This window comes from Dermacentor silvarum, chromosome 5, assembly GCF_013339745.2.
Source record: "Dermacentor silvarum isolate Dsil-2018 chromosome 5, BIME_Dsil_1.4, whole genome shotgun sequence".
Classification (NCBI taxonomy): domain Eukaryota; kingdom Metazoa; phylum Arthropoda; class Arachnida; order Ixodida; family Ixodidae; genus Dermacentor; species Dermacentor silvarum.
In genome coordinates this window covers 50291255-50318405 of record NC_051158.1, presented here as the reverse complement: position 1 = coordinate 50318405, position 27151 = coordinate 50291255, and the positions used below count along the sequence as shown (strand labels likewise).

General features: G+C 46.4%; 1 protein-coding gene across 1 annotated transcript in view; it reads right to left on the bottom strand.

Moving 5' to 3' along the window:
- LOC125945689 (uncharacterized) overlaps positions 1-24723 on the bottom strand; it is a 40528-nt gene extending 15805 nt beyond the window's left edge. Inside the window, exons 1-3 of the mRNA XM_049667929.1 lie at positions 24642-24723; positions 9579-9755; positions 1154-1257 (exon numbers count right to left, since the gene is read on the bottom strand). Coding sequence (XP_049523886.1) covers positions 1154-1257; positions 9579-9755; positions 24642-24696 — 336 coding nt within the window. The 5' untranslated portion in view covers positions 24697-24723. The remainder of the gene's footprint in view (positions 1-1153; positions 1258-9578; positions 9756-24641) is intronic.
- Positions 24724-27151: the final 2428 nt, after the last annotated feature.

Below are 27151 nucleotides of genomic sequence, written 5' to 3'. Positions count from 1 at the left end.
ACATTGATTATGCATGATTAAACCGAACAAAACTAAAAAAATCATTCCTGATTCGACGCCTTTTCCCCATTAGCCCTCTGCTATTGGTCCAATGTTTTCTGTCTACGCCCACTTCACCTGTCTGCCACGCGACCTCAGAAAACCGCGACAACTCACCACATCAAAGTGATGTGTACGCGAAAAAAAATTCATTAATATGCCGAACAAAACAGAACATTTTCTGAATAGCCACAGACTGCCCCGTTCCTAAACAAATAGAATATGGCTGCCCACCGATCGCTCAGGCCCTCGCTACTCGCACCTGCCGGTGAGCATGCATTTTATTGCGCATGATAAACATATTTGCGTGGCAGTAAAACGTTGTCGGGCCCTTTCGGCATGCATACGGCATCACTCTGCCAACTCTTCCTTGCTGAGGATCCGTTTTAGCGGCATTCTTATCCTTCCGTTGCACGCCGCCGCGATTTTCGACCAGCCACCGCAAGCTAAGTAAGGCGAAGCGGACCAATCGGAGAAGCCGGTACCAGCCTCTTGATGCAGTTATCTATTTTTACTGTGCTGGCTCGGCCCCATCGAAACCCTCTCCACTTGAGCGTGCTCCTCGCCTCTTGTCAGCCAAATAGATAAGAAAAACCGCTGAGTGTAGACAATGTTATTGGTTTTGAAAGCGAACAAAGGTGATCTCCTATAAACGAGGAGAGTGTTTGATTGGGTTGTTCAGACAACGGTGCGGGTCACCGCCCGACGCTTGCGTCAGTGGTTACGTAAATTTGACGTCAGGTGTTTGAAATCAAAACAGTTTGGAATCGTTTTACGTTATAGCGCCCCTGTGCTCTGCGTTTGAAACACTACATTTCGGTCCTAAATTGCCACGTCGTGCTGTCCATCGGCGTCTACGAGGTTTGCCGTTTCATTGAGAAATTGCGGTAATAATTGCCAGCGATATAGTCAATACTTTCACTCAGTATTTATCCTTCTTTTTCAGTTCATGTGATGCAGTGGCTCATTTTGCATAGATAATAAGAAATTGTCATTACAATGATGTACTTAGAAACGACCATTTTGTTTGTTCAATGGGCAAAAGAATAAGCCAGCTCTTTATATTTCGGCTATTGCATGACATACCTGGAACACTTATCGTAGTTCGACTTACCGCTCTGGTTTTCGTAGTAAGGTCAGTTTTGTCTTTTCTTGGGGGTATAGTGAATGGTGGTTTTTCAAATCCGCCAGCATCCTCTGCTCCCGTAACCACCGATTCTAATGCAACAAATTTTTGTCAATGCCTTTGCAGCATCAAATATTAAACACTGCTGGATTATGTTATCTATGTATGTCGCCATGTTACTTATGGACGTATATAACCGAGCTTGGGTTGAGAACCACGTTTCTTTTTACTTGATATTACATTCATAGATGACAGATTGAAGTTCACGTTTAAGATATTGCACTCATTGATAATTGAACATGTATTTGATGAAACCTTGTTAATTACCTGTAGTAATAGAATTGTTTTGAGTGAGCTGCAGGAAGGTGGAGAACTGGGTTAGTTGGTTTACAAGGTCTCCCAACTATAATGCAGCATGATTTAAAAATGTGCAAATGCCACTTAGCTGCACAGAACGAAGGTAATATTGTTTGCCATCGCTTGGAGGCACTAAGATTATTTTGTGCATTACGCATAATTACATAATTAGTCTTAGTTACCTAATCAACTTGTCAAATATTAGAATTAGATGAAAAGTGTCAATGAGAAAATTGTAGAGCAACATGAAAAACTCCTGTTGCGGCTTTATGTTGCTCAATACGTGCTAAATAAAAGTTTTTTTTGAGCGTGAAAGAAGCCTTCAAATATGCGGAAAATTCGCGTGTGACTTGCCGCTCGAAGAACTTTGCGTGTATTCGCGGTCACGCCATCTCCCCACCGCAACAGTACACGAAGCGTGATATGAACATTCCGAGGAAACTGGTGACTGCGCTCTTCGAACCTCCTAGCATTCTTGCTTGAATAATTTCGACCCATTGGGTACCGACTCAGAGGTTTGTCTTCGTTATCTCTGCGGGCGGGTATGCGGGAGGTGGCCATGCGGCTTCTCCGGTGGCAGCGTACACGCTGAACGCGTACGTCTCGTTATTTACTTTGAGGGCTTTGATCTTGCGATTTCTCTCCACCCCGTTACAAACAACGTTCTTAGACATGCTTCAGTTTCACAGCTCCCTATGCGCTTACACTGGCCGCCGTGGTCGCAGCCACTGTCACTAGAACTACCGGTGCTGCAGTCGCGCGTTGTCTGCTCCTGCTGCGATGCGTCGTTTGCCCCAACTGGACTGTACCACTTGTCCGTTGGTAAATGTAGTACAGCTAGGCACTATGAGTTTTGTGACAAACCTGTCACGCTTAATTAACATAGTCTTCACTGTGTCTGCGTATCTGTGTCGGTGTGTCTTGCAGTTGCGTCTCTCTTCATGCGCGGTGCTTCACTTGTCATATGGTTGCGGCGAAAAATCACCCCCCCCCCCTACCCTAACCCTGTACCGCTTGTTCGTCAGTGAATGTAGTTTAGTTGCACCCTCGAAATTATATGCGAAAGATGATGCGTAGGAAATTACCTTGCACCGACCTTGAACAACACGTGCAGTTGGTACCTCGAAGCTTAAGCTGTACTGCGCAAATGAGCGGTCGTGACCGATGACTCCGATTTCCAACCAAGTTGCCGAAATTAGAAGCACCATATTGCCTGACTCGGTGTCTTTTTGTATGGTAGCTTATTTTTAAATGGTGTAAAAAAGGCGACCGACACCTGTGTAGAAGTAGCGGCATTAAGAGCGAATGCATTTTTACCGTCACTCATGGATGTAAAACATATGTACGTGCAATTGACGTTCAATTTAATTATAGATTTTTACGTGCCAAAACCACGATTTCATTCTGAGGTATGGCTTAAGGGGGTGGGGCTCCGGATTAATTGGGACGGCCTGGGGTTCTTTAATGTGTACTTAAATAAAAGTACACGGGTCTTTTCGCATTTCACCCCCATCGAGATGGAGCTGCCATGGCCGGGATTTGATCCCGCGACCTCGTGCTTAGCAGCGCAACAACATAGTCACTAAGCAACCACGGTGGGTAATATACGTTCGAGTGGGAAGAACCGATTTAACAGCTTAACATTCATAGGTCAAAGGATTATTTTCTTTCGACCAATCAAACTGGGCAAGGAACCTTATTTTCAAAGTAATTTTGCCCTTTTTCTAGTGGGTTGCGTACACGTGCGCTGTGAACTATCATCTTTTTTAAGGGCATTCGGAGGCCCCTATAAAACTTGATTAGGCATGTCAACGTATACAAATCATCGCATCGAAATACTGGCACTCACAGATGGCTTCTCTAGCCTGACCGGGGTGTTCTAGAATAAATCACCGGAAACCAGATTCACTTGAATGTGTCATTGTTGGTCATGTCACATGGTCATGACACATTGGAATGTGTCAAAAATGGTCAACATTTCAAGATGATTTTGAACGACTGCATATCTGTGCGAAGAGGCTTGTGGCGGTCAAGAATCACGTACATTTGAAGCGAGAGGCATTTTTCTTCACCATAGATTGCCCACACATGTTTCTGGTGTGGCTCGAGGGTTTTGTTTGGCGGCTTGCTCGAATGGAGTTGCCTCTGTTCACACACTTCTGTAAGTACTATTCAGAAAATACACTGTTTGTGGTGCACATATGCTCCTTTATGTTACCGTTTTACTTTGGCTTGATGTTATGCACACCCGTGCCTAATTGTGAAGCGCATTCTTCTCTAAGCTTGAATTAGCTTACGCTTTTGAGGGTAGTATATCCGCTATGAAGAGTATTTTGTGGATTTTCTTGGAGCCTTTTATGCAGCAACATTGGTGCGATACTCTTCAACGACATCAGTTTCGATATCTCAAAAGCGCCCACCGACGAGTTGCCTCATTTAAAACGGTGATTATAACGCTTCTGTGTGGCGTCATCTTCAAAAAAATTCAACATCTCACAGTAAAGAAGACAAAGCCGCTGTCTTGAGCTTGTTGATCACAGTCAGTAGCGCATGTTTCATACGAAGCACAACCGTATGCCGAGCACAATTGGTTTCAACTTGTTGCGCATCATTACAAACTTCCGCCAATGTGCCTGTCGACACTAGAGCTCCTTGTCTTGGTGAACATCGCTTTTGCATCATATCTCTTGGGTTCAACATGTCTTCATGAAGACCGAGAAAAATTATATTTATTTATTTATTTATTTATTTATTTATTTATTTATTTATTTATTTATTTATTTATTTATTTACATACTCTCAAGGCCCGAGGGCATTACAGAGAGGAGTGGTGAGTACATATGAAGTCGTTGTCAATCTTTTTGAAATTAATCGCTCCGGGATCCAGCGTCCATATGTTCCCCGAGTATTGAATACATCTTTAGTTTCAAGAATAACTTTTTAAAATATCGATCGTCGTCCTCCACATACCGTTCACACACTTCACGCTTATGTGTGAGGCATTCTTTTTTTCTGCGTAGCATGTGTTCATATATATAAAACTCTCTACGATCGTCGTGGTACAAAATAAATCACGATCACCAGCATCAGTATGCATCCGGCCGGTGGAGCAGCCATGGGCAAAGCAGGAACGTGCAAAAAACTTCTTCCTTTTATGAAACGCATCTAGCCGAAACTTTCACCGGCCAGACCACGCCACATCAGAAACCCCAATATGACGACAGTATACCAATAGACGATACAGCACTTCCGAAATGAATATAGAAGTGAAAGCAGAAGCAAAACCAGTAGCGGCAGAAGTGACGAAAGAAGCGATCACAGCGCCTTTAGTTCCCGCCACCACCACTTTGGGTTTGTCCCGCGCGGAGCGGTGAAACTGAAGTATGTCTAAGAACGCTGGTTTCAAATGAGATGGCAATAAACATGATCATCATTTGTTTACTTGTGACTTGTTGTCGTATCTTTAGGGTAACGTGACGTTCTGTACCGCAGAGGGGAGACCAAGGTTCCCACTATAAAACATGCGAGACCCTATATATTTCAATGAATTTCTGATTCCTGGTAATAACATTTTGATATTTTATTACCGGATCATCCCTCATTATATAGGGTGCTTCTATTATCTACCCCAAATTTTGAAAACTGCCTGTGGCAGTTAGCACATTTCTTTCCCTTGATCTATATTACTCGATGAGGCGGCCACTACTTCCACGAGAAACGAAAATGTCTAATTGAATAATTAGCATAATTACACGAATTAACTGCTGAATTACTTCGCGGTGCATATTTCAGTCTATAGAATCATAGCTGATGAGTTCGCAAGACGTTATCGTTTGCAACGAATTCTCACGACTGCATCAGTTTCCCGATAATAATGTTGTATCCGACGAAATGCATTGGCGTTTTTATACTAATTCGTGCAGCTAATATTATATACTCGAAATATATGACTCTGCTTCAAGCATGTGCTGCATCATAGAATCTTTATTGCAGAATTTCTGATTCACTGAAGTTGTCCTGGCCATTCCTATTCCCTCTTTGTAATTCCCCTCTATGTATTTATTGCACCTGAATGACAAAAAACCTTTACATAAAAATAGCATGCACATGCTCATGAAATTCACATACATTTATGTTTGAATCTACATTTTCACAACGAAAATTGCAGTAGCGGAGTAGTTGTAATTTTACGTTTATCTCAAAGACTTGTAGAAAAACGAAAGAAGTGAATTGCTGATGGTCCCAATGTAACTGTTTACGTGAATCTCCTGACGCCTATACGGTGTTCAGCATAAGAAGAAAGAGGTATAGAAGTATATCTAAGGCAGAGAGGGTACTAGAAGATATTGGATATTACACAGAAGTATTGTGTAGTACTAGTGTATTACTTCCTTGTATCCCTTACCGAACCGTTGAAAATGACTGGTCTTTGTTCAAAAACAAGTTAACAAGACTGGCTAGTCAACATGTTCCGGTAATTAAAATAACAAATGATAAACGCAACCCGTGGTTCACTAAGTCACTTAACAAACTGAGAAATAAAAACAAGCGATTGTACGCGGCCGCAAAACGCGCGTGCACTACAATATGTTGGAAAAAATACAGTGACTTCTCGACAAGCTACTGCTCTAGTGTACGCGCCTGCCCGAGATAAGTATTTTTCGCACGAAATACCATCCCTGCTCACAACTAAAAAAAAAAATTCGGGACTCAATGTGTCCGGAGTGACAGGACAGCAACATCATCTTGCATGATAACGACCACATTCCAATTCCAGACCATGACTGTACTAACGCGTTCAATTTTTTTTCCAGTATACACCAGAGAAGACGATTCAAACGTGCCTGAGGTAGCTGATCTTGACTACCCTTTTTACAGCCCGTCGACATTACAGTCGATGGCATCGCATCTATTATAATTAATCTAAAAGTGTCCACATCAGCAGGCGTTGACGACACAAACTCTAAGATACTAAAAAACACGATATCAGTCTGGAGTAAAATATTATCTCATATATTCCGGCAATCGCTAGCGACAGGAAAGCTTCCCCAAGACTGTAAAATCGCGAAGGTCATCCCCATCTTTAAATGTGGCAATCGAAATTCACCACTAAATTACAGACCCATTTCACTTACTTCCATCTGCTGTAAGATGCTAGAGCATATAATCACCTCCCATATTTACGATCATTTAGAGAATAATAACTTTTTCCTCACAAACTAAAACGGATTCAGGAAGGGTTTATCGTGCGACACGCAACTATTTGACTTAACGACTGGACAAGAACTTGCAAACTGACTGCATGTTTTTAGATTTTTCAAAAGCCTTTGATCGCGTAGCTCACTGCCGACTAATTTCTATACTGTCTTCCTTGTCCTTAGATTCACTAACGCTATCTTGGATTCGGAACTTTCTTACCAATCGGCAGCAGTTCACCGCTGTTAACAATTTTTCCTCCCAGCTTTCTTACGTTTCCTCTGGTCGGCCACAGGGCAGTGTCCTCGGTCCACTACTTTTTCTGATATCTATGAACGATTTACCGAATAACATATCTTCTCATGTGCGGATTTTTGCTGACGATTGTATAATTTACCGAGTAATACCTGTACTGATGACCACGTAAAAATTCAAAATTATCTTGACCTTATTAGCAGTTGCTGTAGCACATGGCTAATGTCGCTTAATCCAGATATTTGTAATGTATTTCACTCGCAAACATTTCCTTTACAACTTTTCATACTATATTAATAACAATCCTGTGTCTGTAGTTACTTCTTTGAAATATCTAGGCGTAACCCTGACATCAAACCTTTACTTGACTACACATATCAACATCTGCAGAAATGCCTCCCGATCCTTGGGATATTTACGCCGGGACCGTCCGTAAGACGCCGAATAATGTCCGCAAATTAGCCTGTCTTACATTTGTTCGCCCTAAACTTGAATTTGTTTCTTCAGTATGGTCGCATCATTACAGTTAGTTATGTTGGGATTTAATGTCGCAAAGGCGACTGCGGCTATGATGCGCCAGCCACAAGGAAGTGCTCAAACAATAGTATTATGAAATGAATAAAAGGAATAAGACCTTCCTTTACACTTCATTTACGAGACTCGTGGTCTCCAAAAACCAAAAAAAACGTCATCAATGGGTACCAGTGCGTGCTCTGATAGTAATAAATGTGGATGAAGTTGTGTTAGTGGATTGTATAGTTCGTGAAAATAATTCTGTCTTTCCTTCTCAAACAAAGGACATGTGATCAAAAAGTTATTTACAGTGAGAGGTTCCTTGCGTTGTTCACAATCCACTTGTTGTTCTCCTCTTAGTAAAAAATTGTAGGTCAAGTGTGTGTGTCCTATACGAAGACGGCCCAGAATCACTTCAATAAAACGTCCTTGGTGGTAGAAGTCATGCTACCACCAAGAGCGTTTTATTGAAGTGATTCTAGGCCGTCTTCGTATAGGACACACACACTTGTCCCACCATTTTTACTAAGAGGAGAACAACAAGTGGTGAACAATGCAAGGACCCTCTCACTGTAAAGCTATGCTAGAATCAGTTCAGAATAGAGCCGCTCGTTTCATCTCACAAAATTACAACTACAACGAAAGCGTACCGCAAATAAAAACCATTTATAAATTCCTTCTTTGAACACTCGTCGTGATACAGCCCTTTTATTGCTGTTTCACAAGTACGTTCACGGACGAAGGCCATCACCAATAGCTCCGCAAGTCTCTCCATTCACCCTCCGAAGATTACAGAATCATCGTTCTTTCACGCGCATCTATGGTAAAACTGACGCTTCTAACTCATCTGCGCTTCCACGTGTCATCCACTTGTGGAACTACCTTCCCGATATCCTGTTAGCTGAAGCTAGCAAAGAAAAATTCCGTCACGACTTAAACATGCATTTCTTACTTTAAATAACTTCTTGTCTGCTTTGCTTCTTGCATGCATTTTTTTCTTTTTTTTTTGATCCGAGGATTTTAGAGTTTGTGTAAACTTGATTCTTCCATTCTTTCTTGTATTATTATTAACAAAGTGTTTTATGTTCTGTATAATTGTGTGCTCTATATACTAAGTAAAATTTTGAAGCTTCCGTTACAAAATGCCCATTCTCTGGGTCTGTAAGGTGTCTTGAATAAATAAAATAAATAAATATAGTATTGAGAAAACAAAAATATAATAATCTAAGTCAGATATAAAGTTAGTAGGTAACTCAAATCATTCACCTTAGTTCACTTGTAAGGCACTGCAGATGGTATTTGTATGTACAACTCCGCCTGCCATCACACTACACAATGCTTCGCCGGGCTTCCGTTTAGTTTACTATGTCGCGTATTTGAACCTTTAGATGAATGTAAGCCCTGGCTCGCTTTTTACAGGAATCCTTCATAGAATAGCACCCACTACAGTGTTCATTAGGCTAGTGAGCCTGTTGCTTTGCAATAGAGTGCCATGAGCGTTCAAATTACATAATGAAACAAGAAATGACGTTTTTTCAGGCTGTGAACTTCATTTTCTGCGACGGCAGCTAAGCTCTTCAAGCCGACACCGACTGTTTTCTCAAGACACGCCGTTGTGATGCACACGCCGTCGTCTTCGTCAATCTACACTATTGGCTTTTGATGTCTTTAAAATATGGAGAAGGGCGCCACACCTTTTGGGATTTGTGTGGCACACCATATCTTTCACAAATTCAAGTCTACAAAAAAGCGCCATCAGCAAGGTGGCTTCAGCTTTCACAAGCAACTATACGTTTTCAGAAGGCTATGCGTGGTGAATAGTTCATTATAGGAGTGGGAAGCTGAGTGTTAGTACATCGCCGCAATGCAATATTATAATGAGTACAACCAGAGAATAACAGTCGTCGTCGTCAATGTATGGAGGAGACGGTCCAATGAGCAAAGCCGACACTGTTTTGAACTTTTCACCGCTGTCGTGGCGAATGTGTACATACTAAAACAGCAAGTTTCAGTGTCCGTTTCGTTGGCCACATTCCGCGTATGTTTGAGCGCGAACGCTTGCTATACGGGCAATACGGCCAGTCTCACTTACCGCAGTCTTTCAACTCCACGCAATCTCCGTTGCTTTTCCTGTACAAGTTTTTATCGCATGCGCACCTAATTTGCCACTGGGGACAGTGCGTAGGTTTCACGCCGGTGCACAAGTACTCCGGGTAATCAACGTACCTGCGGTTCTTGCAGTACACTCCTCTCTTTGTTTTCCCACAACCTGAGGAGAAAAAAGATGGGTCGTGTAGCGCACCATTCACAATGAAATATCTCTACTATCGGTGTAGCACCCTAGAAAAAACCGTTCGTATACTAACCCTTCTCCCTCCCCCATGATCCTCGTGAATTCAGTGGCGGTGGAAGGAACATGGGGAAAAATAAACGATCCTATCGTACAGCAATAACCGCATGAAGCCAGCATTCAATGAATCAATGAAGCAAAAGAAAGTTCTCCTAGGGTTTGACTGTTTCCTTCATTGTAACGCTTAAATTCTGCTTAATGCTTTCTTTGGTTCTTTGAATTCCATTATTTTTGTTTTCCCTTGTATGTTGCGTTTGATGTTGCTTTTTATCAAAATCAAGCGCTCGGCTGTTGCCAACGTTCTTCCCGCTAGTTACACCCCGTAGCGGTCATTGCTCCTATGCTTGACGCTTGGTAGAGGGTTGCTGCTATTGATAGATCATTACTTCTTCACGAATGTGCTAAATATTCAATTTTTCAATCACTTTTCTATTATTTACTAGTACAAATTTAGTGGTTTCGCTGGAAAAATACATCAGCTATGCCCTCTTTTTCTCATTGCAATAAACGTTAGATTCATAATACAAAAAAAATGTTAAGTTAAGGCTACGGGGTGACCACGGCGATAGGGCCTTGCTACTGCGGAAACTGCTCTTGCCTCAAGTACGCGTGATACTTTCGGGCTGCTTCAAGCTAGGGGATATCAAAGATCTACTACAAAAGATGTACTTTTGTGCTAGCTTTGTAGCATTGCTAGCGAGAAGAATACGTAATTGAGCTAGCATTTCGGTCATAAGATATTATGACTCATTTGCGCGTTACACCCACGGCCATCCTGTTAGTTTTATTCGAAAATTGAAGGCTAAGGAAATAAAGGCGAAGCGAAGGGGCAGGTCCATAGCAGTTAATTAAACGTACGAGCTGTTCACAGAGCTGCAATTTTCGAACCTGAACTAGGGAACTTTCTGATAGAAAGTTGAAACAAAAAAAATTACTCCATCTCCCGCTAAAGGGAACCATGTGTGGATGCGAAGCAGCGGGGAGATGGTGTAATTTTATTGAGAGGACGAATGAGAATGTATAAGAGAAGCGAGAGAACGTGGTGGTTGCCTCTTTATTTATTTAGAGACCGTATGCGATTGCCAGCGTCGGTGCACGCGGCGCTTTGAAGACGACGGCCTTGTGGTCGGTGAAGTGCAGCGTCAAGGGTTGCTGTTCCAGAGTTTTCATTCTGAAGTTTGCGAAGATCAGGTCTGTGGCCGTTCCCCTAATGGTGGTCGGTTGTTTGTGGTCTTAGGAAATGCATCGCAACGAGTACACGTCTAGCATGTGCTGGACCAGCCAATCATTCGTCGTTATGTCCACGTTGAAATCACCCACAAGTACGAATGGCGCGTGGCTGTATGTCTTTGTGTTCTGTACCATCGCCTTTTAGAGGCAACGTTCGACGCTCCCTCTGGAGATGTTGGGTGCGAGATACATTGTCATGATGAAGATGTTGTTGCGGTTGTCAAAGTAGAGTCTAATGGCCGAGTTCTCTCCGTTGTGTCCTTGTCTGGTAGGTTGTAGAGCACCGCTCCCGTTTCGCGCCAGCGGCCCGAGCGCTCATCGCGGCGCTGCACAGGAGAGAGAATGAGGTGCGCGCGCTCCGTCATTTTCATACCGCGGAACTACCGTGGCGCCCCCAGCGGAGTATGCAGCTGTCGCACTGCCTGTCGTGCGTGCCGCTCCGTAGAGTAGAGGATTTCTAGAGTAGAGAAAGGGGGGAGCGAAGGAGAGGAGAGAGAGGGGGAGGAGGAGGGGACGCGCATGCGCCGTGGGGGTGTGAGACGCCGCGGGACGGAAGGTGGGACGGAAAAAGCCCCCGCCATAAGCTGCTTCGCATCTAAAAGGCTCAGACAACAAATGTGCGACTATTTCTGCAAAGGGATATATCAATGTTAATAGCCACAAACAATTCTTTATCACGTGTTTAACCAATTATAAATTGTTATGGTATCACTGCACTTAATTCCCTTTTGTCACAGGATACCTCAACCAGATCTTTCGCACACGGTTTTTTTTTTTTTTCGTTCACAACCACTTACCAAGAAACTCAACCTAATAAGTACGTAGCGTTTCCCGAAACACCTACCCCAAATGCTGTCGTCTCTACACGTGTTCATACCGCAGCCGCGTCAGCATGCAGCCTTTAAGCCCAGACCACACGTACGCTTGCCAACGCGCGCAAGCTCGCGTCCACGCGCCCACGCATGCGCAGACGGTGTGGCACGGCTCGTGCGCGTCGAAACGCGGCGCCATCTCGGTGATCAGCTCCTCTCTCTTATCGCGTGCCGGAGCCCCTATTCTGGACATTCCGCCATTTTCTTCGAGGCATGACGTAGGCGCGACGCTTACAAAATGGCGCTGATGGACCCGTTTTGCTATCGTAACGTGATGCAAATTTGACGTTTCGCCTAAGAAAATGTAATGTAGGCATTGAACCTAGCGTTCTTGATAAAGGAAAACAGTTTTCCTCCCTAGTAAAAGTAAAGCAGCTAGCTCAAAGCGTACGCTTATTCCATAAAAATCGTTTCCCGCTTACGTCGTCTGCATGCACACACGCTGTCGTCTGCTTCATTAGCTAGGATGCGTGTCCTCGGAGAATGGAATGAGTCGTCGTATATTGGCGCCCACGCGCTTGCTTTCTACCTTTATACGACATACGTGACCTGCCAGTGATGATCAGTGCACACTGTAGGCCAGAGTTATCGCTATCTCGTGAAACGCAAGTAAATCAGCCCGACTCGTCTGGGTGCGAAGCGCCCAAACATCATCGATAGCATGGCGCGCGCCACAGCTAGGTATCCGCTTGCGCGACTCAAGCGCCGGCACTGCCATCTCTTGGGCGCTTCATTGCTTACTCGCACCGCGAGGGGATAAAGTCCCTGTATAAGAAAAGTACCACCATCTACTCTTTCCTCCGCCGCCTCCTCTCCTAAAGCGCTTGCTTTTTTGTTTACTTTTTGCTTGCGAAAGCCAAGTCGACGGTGGCGCACCTAGAAAGCCCACGTTGAAGCTTTCAGGCCGGGCGCGCGCTGCCGCCGCCGCCGGCGACTGCGGCTGCGCAGAGGACTTTCAACATGGCTCTGAGGCGGAAGAAAAGAAAATATAAAGAAGTGAAAAGCGTGCGCTATCATCGTCCAATCGGAGATACGGGAGAGAGAGAAGCTGCGTTTATCAAAGGATGGCGGTACTTTTCTTATATAGGGACTTTACGAGGGGTAACTTCAAGACTCCGCCTTGCGTGCATTTCTTTTTATAAATTAAAAAGTCACCGTTGTCATAACCTTTGATGATGCGAACAGTCATTAATATTGATTACTATACAAACGCAGTAGTGAAAAGTGCAAAAAGTCCCAGACAGTTTGCTACTTTCAACCAATATTATTTCAAATAAACGTGTTTTTAATAAAACTTATGGTGCAATACACAAATGCCAACACCACCCGAGAGCGACGCAAATCCTATGAGTACGCGTTGTGAACAAAAGATCTGCATGGCCCCAAATGACAGGGAAAATGCGGCGATACCCGTGCCTCTCGACTGCCATTGCATATGGCCGCTCATTACCATCACTCGCGCGGCTCGTCGCACCACAAATTATGGCGGAAAATCTCTGCAATGGCGGCCCAGCGCAACGTCACGCAACGTCAAATTGACGTTTACCAAACAGCCCTTCCGGAGACGCTCTTCACGGGATATTCCTTCAGCCAATCAGCAAGCTGACATGCCGGCTATCTTGGAACGTCACCACATATTCGCGAAATTGCAGATGCACTGCACGGGCTTCTGCACGCTACCGTCCACTTTCTTTTTAAAGCGCTAAAGTCGTAATATAGGTGACAAGGACCACAAAAAGTATTAGTCGATAAAATTTGCAGCTCCACGTCACGTTTCGTCATTCTGATGAAAACTTGATGTGCTGATCTAACAGCTCTAAAATATAACAATTACGTTTATAGATATCGAAGCATTTTCAAACACTGTCAACAACCAAGTACCAAAGTCTACCAAAGTGTCAACGAGTGATGCCAGTGAGCGCGCGCTGTCGCGTGTATTTGTGGATGCAAACTGCCATTCCTCGCTAGGCGCGACAGGCGCAAGGCGCGTAGACGCAAGCTTACGCGCGTCCGCAAGTGCACGTGTGGTCTGGGCTTCATACGTACTGCAGGGGACTGGAATTGATTTCAGACCAATATTGGCGAAGTCACCGAACCTGTTGGCTTCATATCTGCCATCGAGGAGATCATGCCACCCACCGTGGTTGCTGTAGCTATGGTGTTGGGCTGCTAAGCACGATCGAGGTCGTGGGATCAAATCGCGACCGCATTTCAAATGGGGGATAAATGCCGAAACACCCGTGCCCTTAGATTTAGGTGCCCGGTAAATAACCCCAGGTGGTCCAAATTATTCCGGAGTCCCGCGCTACGTAGTGGCTCATAATCAAATCATGTTTCTGACAAATAAGACCACATATTTTAAAATAATTTAAATCGTACGTCTAGCAGCGCTAACTTTTGGGAATGCGTCTAGTACTCTACTAATCCTCCTGTTATTTTATTGCGATAGCAATTATATGGACACTTCAACCGGATTTCTGCCGTCGGCGTCGCCGTCGCCGTCGCCGTAGCCGTCGCCGTCGCCGTCGTCGTCGCCGTCGCCGTGAGGTTCCGTATAGATAAAATCTTCACCGCGCGCCGTATGCCCGAGCGCAGCGTGCTGGGACGCACGCTATCACGGAGAGCGAACGCACTCAATCCCCCACGCGCAAGCAACGAAGCGGGAAGCCAGCGCCGGAGGGAGCGGGGGGGGGGGGGGGGAGCACTTCTACTGTGCCAACAACCGCGCTCGTCGCTCGGCCGCACGGTCTCTTATCTCTCTCGCGCGCAAGCAAGGAAGCGGGAAGCCAGCGCCGGAGGAAGCGGGGGGGGGGGGGGGGGGGGGGGGGGGGGCGCACTTTTCTCCTGCCAACAACCGCGCTCGTCGCTCGCCGCACCGTCTCTTATCTCCACACGGCTCTGACCTTTATGAGCCGTGCATTCGCGGCTCAGTTCCTGTTGAAGCGATAGACCGCACGTACCTTCGCCCGCAGCGGCGTATGCTTGCTGCCAGCGTTTTGACAGTCGTTGTCTGCAGTCATTCAGTGTGATCTCTTCATGTTTGTTTGTGCGCGCTCACACCACGCTTGTTCATTCAGTTAGTAATAGTCGGGTCACATTTTCCAACGCACGCTACACATGTAATGCTGCCCGGATCGGCAGTGCAGCGCTACAGGTGTGTCCCTTCGCACGCGCGCTGCCCACGGGAAGCGCTTCTCATCAACACCACCGTTTCACACGCGCCTTCTCGTGGTCATCGAGTCTCTCTTCATGTCGGTCTACTTACGCCGCAGCACACCTGCTTACTTAATCAGCTCATGTTTACTACAATTCATATTGTTACCAAAGCCGCTCACCTTACTTCGTATGACATTGCTGTGTTGCTATCGCATTCATTGCTTCGCCCTTAGGGCGAAACTGTGACATTTTTTTTATTCGCTGTGACAGTACTAACCCCTTATGTGAAGTCTATATTGGGGACATTAGTAAATATAAACATAAAAATGATAAAAAAGTGGGAAATTTATATGCCACTCCCGCAATATGATTATGAAGGGCATCAAAGTGTGGAGCATCAAAATGATTTTGGTCACCTCCGTTTGCTTATTGTGCACCGAATGCATGATACACCAGCTTTCTGACATTCCGCCGTCATCGGAATGTGGCTACCGCGGCGTCGAGCTCCCAAGCGTAATTCCATAGCTACTATACAACCACGGCGTTTACCGACAAAAATCAATGCTAGGCTGTAGTGCTTTCCCTCGCGGCGCCATGTGCATGCAATGCATATGCATGTCAGAATTTATGCGCACCTTCTACGATGAGTGTAATTCAAAAATACTGACGCGTGCATTGCTTTATACTTTTTTCCGGGGACTGCATTTCACCCACTAACAAATCAAGTCTATCGCTACGCGCCAGACGCGCCTACATGATTTGGAACCTACTAGAATTTTAGCGTTGATTATATCTGTTGTATATCATGACTCCGACAATTAACCCATGGCCCCAGTAGCGCACCCAGGATCTCTGCCAGGGGGGGGTTGACAGTTTGCCAATACCACCTAAGCAGCACTAATTTCGATTTCTTCACGGGAAATTGTCAAAAAATTGCGCTCTTTGCGAGTGTGCAGACGATTGCGCGTCTTACATCTTAGTTGCAGTACTCAAATGCGTAAGGAAAGAAAAGGGGTTAAACAAAAGGGGGGGTTAAGTCGGCCTCAGGGGGGGGTTACAACCCCCGAATCCCCCCCCGTCGGTGCGCCACTGCATGGCCCTCAGTTCCCAGTGGCTGCGGAGCACCTGACCAAGGCGGCGGTCAGACTTGCTACGCGGCAGAGGGTGCTAAGAATCTCTGGGTCAAGGCAGGCCGCCAATGGAAACTGAACCTGGCAACGTTCAACACGCGCACCCTCTCGAGTGAGGCTAGCTTAGCAGGACTATTTGAAGAATTATCAGGCATTTCCTGGGATATTATTGGCCTTAGTGAGGTTAGAAGAACTGGTGAGGCTTACACAGTACTGACTAACGGCCACGTCCTCTGCTACAGAGGTCTTCCAGATAAGAAAGAATCCGGGGTAGGATTTCTAGTGCATAACAACGTAGCGGGCAACATTGATGAATTCTACAGCATTAATGAAAGGGTAGCAGTCGTCGTAATAAAGCTGAATAGGAGGTACAAAATGAAGGTAGTACAAGCCTATGCCCCAACCTCTAGTCACGATGATGAAGAAATAGAACAGTTTTATGAAGATGTTGAACTAGCAATGAGAAAGGTGCAAACTCAGTATACTTTAGTCATGGGCGACTTCAATGCAAAAGTGGGGAAAAAGCAGGTTGGTGAGCAAGCCATTGGTAACTACGGCATCGATTCTAGGAATGCAAGAGGAGAGATGTTGGTAGAATTCGCGGAAAGGAATAGGCTCCGAATAATGAATACATTCTTCAGGAAGCGCAGCAACAGGAAGTGGACCTGGAAAAGCCCTAATGGAGAAACAAGGAATGAAATAGATTTCATACTCTCTGCCGATCCAAGCATAGTGCAGGATGTAGCAGTGTTAGGGAAGGTTAAGTGCAGTGACCATAGGTTAGTGAGGTCTAGGATTTCTCTCAATTTGAAGAGAGAGAGAGTGAAATTAGTCAAGAGGAAACAGGCCAACCTAGAGGCAGTAAGGGTAAAAGCAGACCAATTCAGGCTGGTGCTCGCAAACAAATATGCAGCTTTAGAACAGGAAGATGAAGATAACATAGAGCTAATGAATGAAACCGTAACTAGGCTGATCTCAGAAGCAGCAATTGAAGTGGGAGGTAAGGCACCAAAGCAACCTGTAGGGAAGCTCTCCCAAGAAACAAAGGACCTAATAAAGAAACGACAAAACATGAAAGTGTCCAACTCTAGAGATCAGATAGAATTCGCTGAACTGTCAAAACTGATCAACAAGAAGAAAGTAAGGGATATTCGAAATTATAACGTGGGAAAAATTGAGGAAGCCGTAAAATATGGACGCAGCATGAAATCAGTAAGAAGAAAACTAGGCATAGGACAAGGCAAGATGTATGCACTGAAAGATAAGCATGGTAATATCATCAGCAATTTCGATGACATAGTGAAAGCAGCAGAAGAATTCTATACTGACCTGTACAGTAGCCAAAACAGCCAAGCTTCTTCCATCCGAAATAGTGATGAACCGGATACAGAAGCTCCTTCTATAACTAGCGATGAAGTTAGAAGGGCCTTGAAAGACATGACCAGGGGAAAAGCGCCTGGAGAAGATGGAATAACAGTAGATTTAATCAAAGATGGAGGAGATATCATGCTTGAAAAGCTTGCGGTCCTTTATACGCAATGCCTCACAACTTCAAGTGTACCAGAGAGCTGGAAGAACGCCAACATTATACTTATCCATAAGAAGGGAGACGTTAAAGAATTGAAGAATTACAGACCCATTAGCTTACTTTCAGTATTGTATAAAATGTTCACCAAGATAATTTCCAATAGAATCAGGACAACACTTGACTTCAGTCAACCAAGAGAACAGGCTGGCTTCAGGAAGGGATATTCTACGATGGACCATATCCATGCCATCAATCAGGTAATCGAGAAATCTGCGGAGTACAATCAACCTCTCTATATGGCTTTCATAGATTATGAAAAGGCATTCGATTCAGTAGAGATATCAGCAGTCATAGAGGCATTGCGTAATCAAGGAGTGGAGGAGGCATACGTGAATATCTTGGCAAATATCTACAAGGATTCCACAGCTACCTTGGTTCTCCACAAGAAAAGTAGAAAGATACCTATCAAGAAAGGGGTCAGGCAAGGAGACACAATCTCTCCAATGCTATTCACTGCATGCTTAGAAGAAGTATTCAAGCTCTTAGAATGGGAAGGATTAGGAGTGAGGATCGATGGCGAATATCTCAGCAACCTTCGGTTTGCAGATGACATTGTCCTATTGAGCAACAATGGAGAGGAATTACAACAGATGATTGAGGACCTTCATCGAGAAAGTGCAAGAATTGGGTTGAAGATGAATATGCAGAAGACAAAGATAATGTTCAATAGCCTGGCAAGGGAACAAGAATTCAGGATCGCCAGTCAGCCTCTAGAATCTGTAAAGGAATATGTTTATCTAGGTCAATTACTCACAGGGGACCCTGATCATGAGAAAGAAATATACAGAAGAATAAAATTGGGTTGGAGTGCATACGGCAGGCATTGCCAAATCCTGACTGGGAGCTTACCACTGTCGTTGAAAAGAAAAGTGTACAATTATTGCATTCTACCGGTGCTAACATACGGGGCAGAAACTTGGAGGTTAACAAAGAAGCTCGAGAACAAGTTAAGGACCGCACAAAGAGCAATGGAACGAAAAATCTTAGGAGTAACGTTAAGAGACAGGAAGAGAGCGGTGTGGATCAGAGAACAAACGGGGGTAGACGATATTCTAGTTGACATTAAGCGGAAGAAATGGAGCTGGGCAGGCCATGTAATGCGTAGGATGGATAACCGGTGGACCATTAGGGTTACAGAATGGATACCAAGAGAAGGGAAGCGCAGTCGAGGACGGCAGAAAGTCAGGTGGGATGATGAGGTTAGGAAATTTGCAGGCGCAAGTTGGAATACGCTAGCGCAAGACAGGGGTAATTGGAGATCGCAGGGAGAGGCCTTCGTCCTGCAGTGGACATAAATATAGGCTGATGATGATGATGATGATGATATCTGTTGTGTATGTTCTCGCCGAACCGTGTGTAATCAGATCGTACGCACAAAAGGAATTCTTTAGTACATTCTGGAAGACGCACGCGGGCACCAACGATTAGGCTAGAACATTCGACGAGTCATGTAAAAAGCCAACGTGTTTGACACGTAGGTCAGATTTTGATGATCACCGATGGTGCTCGCCGCTATCGTTGTGTTTGAATGTATTTTTTTACAGCGTAAGCTTTTATGGGCTCATTCCAATAGCAGTTTCGGTCGCGATGATGCCGCCGCCGCCCCAGCCGCGTAACCGCAATCGCTGGAAATGAGAGAAAAAGCAGCCGATCTCCGCCGGAATCGAACACAGTACCGCTGCGCGCGAGTCGGATACTTTACCACTGAGCCACGCAAGCGCTTGTGGTAGAGCAAAAAAAAAACCCTATTGACCCTTTTCGCGGAGCAGTTTGTTTGGAGAAACGAGATGGCGCTCACGGCGGCGCACCATATGTCTCCTCAGCGAGTGTTGCTTGCCCACTTGGGTGTTCGAGACGCACCGCCAGAGGCGGTCTCCGCTTTTGAAGAATACTGCCGCTAAGAATAGCGGTGATAGGTTCGCTGGAGGCTTCCGATGGACTTGAAGCTGATACGGATAAAGCTTGAAGGCACTTTGTATTTACAACTTATTACAAGATACATACACAGCATTGCAACTGGAACTGGCAAACATAGGGCGACCCTATATCCGAAAGAGCCGATGATGCATAGCTCCGCAAGAGAGTCCAGGGCTGCTATGTAGGACGCGCCCTGCACCTTGCAGCGCGCATCTTTAGCTCTTCGCGAGCTCTGGCTACGCCCAAAGTTGAAAGTACTAATGGTAACAAGACAAAGTTTGTCCGCGGCACGCCTCCAGTTTCATTGGTTTATCCAGATTCACTCTGGGTGGCTATCATACCTTGGGCGTTGCCAAATGAGTGGTCGACAAACTGCGGCTCACGTGATGATACGGTCGGTGCATGGTCGTGCCTTCTTTCAATTGCTTGTCGTTCCACCGAGTGCATAACAGGCACAAGCAAGTTATAAAATAAATGCATGTAGCCCAACAATATTAGTCACATTAACGTGGGTTATAAGCATTTTAAAGTTTACAAGATGTACACTTAATGTGCATTAGACTAATTTGTAGTTTAATACGTTTCGCGTTATACCACGAGGGGGCGCTCGCCCTTTTTTCCCCTCTGGATTGGATTGGAGCGGCTCGCTACGTGCTTGCGCTAGCATTACCGAGCACAGATTGGTGTGTGCCTGGTTTTCGCACTGGGCTTTCAACAGGTCGCTCGTTGCTCGCGCTCAAGTAAGGCTGCGAGACGAAGTGAGCGTCGGCTAGCGCAGAAGTGGTTTGCCGCGCGCTTACCGTGTAAGCACTCAGGAATGCCGGAAAACATTCATACAAGGGTCTGAAAACTACGCTTTATTTTCTTTTACCTTGTGATGCACCTTCGTACTGGCTAGCGCCGAGCGATGGCTTCTAACAACCGCAGGAAAGGGTCATTATACTGGGTAGCCGGGAGCACTCCGTGGCTTCTAACAAACGCAAGAAAGGGTATTTGCAGCGCACGTCGCTGTTGACTGCCGCCACATCTCAGGTGGGACTCCAATTTTATATTTTTTTTTTGCGCGTGAACGCCCGTGATAGGGTCGACAAAGTTCATGCTGTGGTTGACTGTCTCCTAATGCAGATTGATGCATAGCTCTGTTAGCATCCATAAAATTTGGGATACAGTTGCGTGCGGCCAGTTCGTCAATATGAATAATGGTCCCCGGTTGAACATTGGCTGCAATAATGGCGCGTAGCGTCGCCGCCATTCATCGGTCGACGTTGAAAAATCGCAACACCTCTTTGGTCCCGCCGACCATGCCGAAGACCCATGGGCCACCATCTTTAACAACGCCGTTATTTTTCGGAACGTTGTCGCCCATCATTAGGCGGCCTCGATTGCACTTTTCCTCGCCGCGTAGAAGGCACTCGTCATTTGGCGTTATCTTCCCGTGGCCACCGAGGGGCGGTCGCGCCAACAGCTCGTCCCTCGCGACGTAACGGGGGTAGCTCCTCCAGTCGGCGATGCCGTGCTCCAAAAGAGGCAACAAGTTGCCGGTCATCTCCTTCAACAGCCATATATCTATGCTTTTGCTTACGCATTACGTGAGCCAGATCATTTGTCGCCTTGAGAGGTGCTTGTTCGGACGGCCGAGGCGGTCCATGTTGGCGAAATAACTTCCTTCACCTCTCTGTCCGTGCAGTGCAGCGGTACTGTATAACTGCGAAAACTGATTTTGGCACCTGTTGCACCGGAAGGCAGCCCAGCGTCCATTCTGAGTCTTCCTATATAATGCGACCACTTCGCCTTCACAGGTTGGTTGGTCCGGGTTGAACCGCAGGTACTCGCAGGTGCCCCAGTACTCCGATGACGCCGCCAGACCTGGTCTGGGGCTGCGGCGCGGTGGATGAACAGCGATTGAAGCCGGAGAGAGCCGCAGCGATCACATGAACGTTTCCTCTGCAGCTTAGTCACACCAGTCTGTGCTCGGAAAGCACAATTTTTCCGCCACGCTGTCTCCACAGACAATGGCCTTCACCTAACCCGTCACACAGCCAGCGCACTGGCATTTTGGAAAGGAAAAAATGGAGCTGAAACTCTACGTCGGTCGTGTAGGTGAAACGGGTCCAGACGATCATATTGACGCTTGCTGTCGCTGGATGCGACGACACAGGCTGCTGCTGCCGTGACCATGTTCGCGAGTTCAACTCGAGGGGGGTTTCGCAATCTACGAGTTTTCCACGAGTTTGCCCGTCAATCAAAACCCTAGGTCACGCCCCGTGCGAGTCATGTAACACGTGTGCGCGCGCTCACTACGTTTGGGCCACGCCCAACTTATTTTTCGGCAACAGCGACGTAGTGCGGAACTGAGATGCATCAACAATCTTGACCGCCAAAATAAAACACGCATAACGCACTGTCATCAGTGATGTACTGAGCACCACTATCAAAAACAAAAGCGCCGACTTTCGCTGGCTAATGCAAATACCTTCTTAGGCTGTGATGGCCCCACAACGCGGTTCATTGCCGGCATTTTGGCGACGCAGTGCACAGCAAATAATTACTGGCACGTCACTGTAGCTGCTTGCAAGGCGTTGATGCGCCGTGGTGGACGACGATGCTGAGCAGTGCGTAGTGTTTTCCAACGACAATGTATCGCAACTGACGTTTAAGATGGCTGCTCTGCCATCGGTGATGTATCGGAGCCGCAGTGTCGCAAACGCGGTCAGCGTTGAGAAACGCTCGCTTTTCTAAACCCAGTGCGATGGCATTACTTCACCACAAACACGGCCAACTAAACCGCTGCAACACCTTGCTGTGTTCGAAGTCTGATTTCCTAACTGCACACAAGACCCCTCACCCGCCTAAATACGAATGCTGCGCTGTCGTTACGATATCCATCTGCGATCGCTGTTAGCTCAGCAGCAGAGACAATCGGCAAGCACATCAACACACTCAAATTCTGCGTACGTGCGCACGGAGGCACCTTCACTGGGCAAGAGATGACAAGCGATGAAAAGTGTCGCTTGGCAGCACGCTGTTCATCGCAATGCATCGCGGAGGCTTCGCGCACACAGATGAACTAGCGTATTTTCACTGTGCTGTGTTACTACGGACCCTAGAATACCGCACAGCCATTTTGCAGCCACTCTATGGCTAGAGTGTCGCTTCAGTTGGTAAAACGGCGGCCTCAATAGCTGTCTCAGTGAAGCACCTGCGGTGAACAGCCATGCCGCAGCGCTGCGTTGCCATTCCCCTAATAGACAGAGAATGGACAGATCATTGTCATGCGTGACTTAATCGAACATAGCACAGCAGCGCCCCTGGCGACTGCTCACCGTATGAACTCCCTCGTGCGTGCGACCCTCTAGAATGCATCCGCTTATAAGCTTTCGCGTCACTGTCGCCACTCGCGGCAAGAAAGTGCAAAATTTAATAATTCACTCGATTTCCGTTTGTCCTCACAAATTTATAGCATTCAAAACAAAAAACCGATACTTTAGGAAGTAAAAAGTTCGTTATTTTATTGGTTGTATTTGGAAGTATTCGAATGAGGGAAAGTGTAGGTGCAAGAATGCGTCGCATGTGCCCTGTTTGTATTCGATGGAGGATATAAAGACAATGCTCGAAAGAGGAGGCACGCCCTTGACGCGCCCTAGAAAGGCGTGGCAAGCGACTCACGGCAAGTGTGCAGATAGACAGCGGGACAGTGACGGTATTGCTAAATTGCGATAATACGTTTATAACAATACGCGGCGCTAGCGCGTTTTGCTTCGCAGTCTTCTGTGCTTGAAGCGCGGAAGCACTGTTCTGCGCAGGGGGCGCTCATGTTGTCATGCGCGGCCTTATCTCGACATTTCTTCTTGCCTGCTGTTTTTGCACGTTTCTTGCTATCTCCGTTCACTGACAGCCATCGAGCAAACTCGGATAAAACTCGTGCGAACAAGGAACTCGGCGCATCCTGCATAACACCCGAGAACGCTTGGACGAAGCAACGGGACCACGTTTTCTATAGCTCGGTGCCCTACCCCAAACATTTAGAACCCAATCGCCCCCACGTGGTTTTTGTATGGTCCGCCGGCCCACCAATCACCAATCCTTTGGGAGGATCGTCATGTGAGTTGTCCGCCGGCTATTCTAGCAATAAGCCTCCTCTACGCCCCCACGGTTTAAACTGTTTGCTCCCCTCCCTAAAAACAACATACAAAATAATCGCAATAGGGGAGAGGTATACAAGCGAAAAGCAATTTTTACACCGCGCAAAGGAACAGAGCCCAACACAACGGGCGCAATTAAAAACTACTAAATAGTAAGCCCTCGCGAACTACGGCGGCATGGTGATTGGCATGAGGTGCCTCCCCGTCCCACTCTCGTAACTGTGTACAATCTTTGTGAAAACCTATAGCGTAGTAATTGCGGCCAATTAGCTAACGAAAAGCTGTCAAAGCGGCACTTTAGACTCGCATAGTACATTTACCATACAAACGCCTGCTTAGAAATGGTTTTCAACGATGGTTAATTAGCCGCAGTTTGAGAAGGGGTTTCCCATGATGGTCGTAATAGATACGATGCGCGCAGTGCATGACGAGTACGGCGTTTCTGCGTTCTGTACCGTCACCGCGATAGTCACCCACCGCTGCCAACCAATTATCCCATTGTGCCTCGCTCATCGAGAAATGACCATCGGTAATCGACCACCAGACGTTTCTTTACCCCCTCTTTGCAGCCGTTCCGTTCGGCGAGACCAGCATGAAGGAAAACGCCGATCCCAAGAAGTTTCTAATGTGGGTGAAACAAAGTTACTCATCAACAAAGATACGCATGTTGCAGAAAGGGTAATCATGACTGCTCAGAAATGAATTCTTTGATAATATAAACACTTGAATAGTTGATGCTTTATTCAAGAGAAACAAAATCATGCACTCACATTCTACGGAGAAAATTCCGGTGCACAGGATAGCGAAAATACAAAAGGCACGCATTGTTTCTACTTTAAACCTGTGCAATATCAACCTGAAAAGAAAATAATTGATGGCCATTTGTGATTAACCTCACTGGAAAGGTTGCTTATGGCAAAATTTGGCAAAGAGTATTTTATTATTTTTTTACTTACCTGTAGCCATACATATACATATGTTTGTTAAACGTGACCATAGAAAGCCCTTCATTGTCTGTTGGTATATATATCACAAAAAGCCAACAAACAATGACATCAAGGACAACATAGGGGAAATTACTTGTACTTACTAATTGAATTAAAGAAATGATAAATTAATGGAATTGAAAACGGATGAAAAAAGTTGTCGCAGTTTCACGCGAAAGGCGAAGCATCAATTGCGATAGCAACTTAGTAGAGAGCTATACGGAGTAAGGATAGTAGTTTTATCCGCTGTACAAACTTGGACATGCAGCAGCACCGGCAACACACAGCACTGTTGTCGACGCCGTCGGCGTTTGGCCCGCGTTCGCACAAAATGCGTGCGGCGTTGGTGACTGTTGCCGGAGCCTCTGATATAAATAGGCACTTGGTGCCGCAGGTAAACGTCGCCTCCCCTCCCTGCCCCCCCCCCCCCCCCCCCGCGGCCTTTCGTGCGTCAGAAGAAGGCGCGTTGCTCTACATATATGGTGATTGTAAAGGAGGAAAGAGACGCCTACTTCTGCAGCCCTTAAGGGAGCACGGCACAGAACGCGCGTTTGTTCTCCGCCGTGCGTTCACTCCCCGTGAAAGCGCGCGTCCCTCGCGCCCTTTCACTCGCACATACAGCGTTCGGCGGCGCGCGGCGACGATTTCATTTCCATTGACGTCATACGGAACCTCATGGCGACGGCGACGGCGACGCCGACGGCAGAAATCTGCTTTGGAGTGTCCATATAATTGCTATCGCAATAAAAAAGTTGTCGCAGTTTCAGCTGAAAGGCGAAGCATCAATTGCGATAGCAAACTTGTAGAGAGCTATACGGAGTAATGATATTAGCTTTATCAGCTGTATAAACTTGGACATGCAGCAACATCGGCAACACGCAGAACTGTTGAAGACGCCATCGGCGTTTTGCCCGCGTTCGCTCAAAATGCGTGCGGCGTTGGTGACTGTTGCCGGAGCCTCTGATATAAATAGGCACTGCGTGCCGCAGCTAAACGTCGCCTCCCTTCCTTCCCCCTCCCCCACGGCCTCTCGCTCGTCGAAAGAAGGCGCGTTTGCTCTACATACATGGTGATTGTGAAGGAGAACAGAGACGCCTACTTTTGCAACCCTTAAGCGAGCACGGCGCAGAACGCGCGTTTGTTCTCCGCCGTGCGTTCACTCCCCGTGAAAGACGCGCCCCTCGCGCCCTTTCACTCGCACATACAGCGTTCGGCGCGCGGCGACGATTTCTTCTCCAAATGACGTCATACGGAACCTCACGGCGACGGCGACGGCAGAAATCTGCTTTTGAGTGTCCATATAATTGCTATCGCAATAAAACAGCTGTCCGCAGGTGGGGAACGCACCCACGTCTTCGCATTACGCGTGCGATGCTCTCACCATTGAGCTACCGCGGAGCCGTTTTCCCATCCACTTTCTCGGGTATTTACGTTTTACAACTAGAACTAACCCTGGGAGTGTTAGCCAGCGGTTCCCTTTCTTCTCGCTCATATATATATATATATATATATATATATATATACAAGGTGGTCCCAGCTATCACGCAGCATGATTTAAAAAAAAAGGGGGAACGGCGTTACGGGAAGCAAACCCAGTGCGTATTGTTTCCAGTAGAGTGGAGAAGCCGCCAGTAATTTTTTCGTTACTGAGATTTCATTAGCCAATTGCAAATAATTATCCAACTCCAGAAGTACTGTCCTAATTATCAAAGTGTCATAGAGAAAATTGTAGAGCACCATGAAAACTTCCGATACAGCTTTCTGTTGCTCAATACGCGCTACATAAATGTGTTTTTCTGAGTGTGAAAGAAGCCCGCGAATACACGCATAATTGCCGCGCGACTGGCCACTCGAGGCACTTTGCGTGTATTCGTGGGCTTCTTTTACACTCGGAAAAACACTTTGCGGTCACGCCAGCAAGCTCCAGATGAAGACAGCCTAGTATATTTATGCCAAGCTGTGGCTTCTTGGCACCTGCCACCTTACCTGGGCTTTCCCAGCGGCCAAGCAGTATGTCATATAGATGACATCCACGACCGCACGCATGCTGTCGTCCTGTCCGTGTATACGTTAAAAACAGTGCTTGAAGCTTTCGTCCACAAAGCTTCAGTGCTACAGGACACAGTTACACGGCGTCGGGCTGCCACCACACAGCCGTTTGCTACTTCTCAAGCTCCCCTGCTGCAGTGTGGCAGCCCCTCCGTTGGCGACGCTATGCACTGCGCTAGCAACGGGTTGCAAGACACAAGACAGCAAATGCGATACCGGAGCAGCACAAGGCTGTTGGTGCCAAT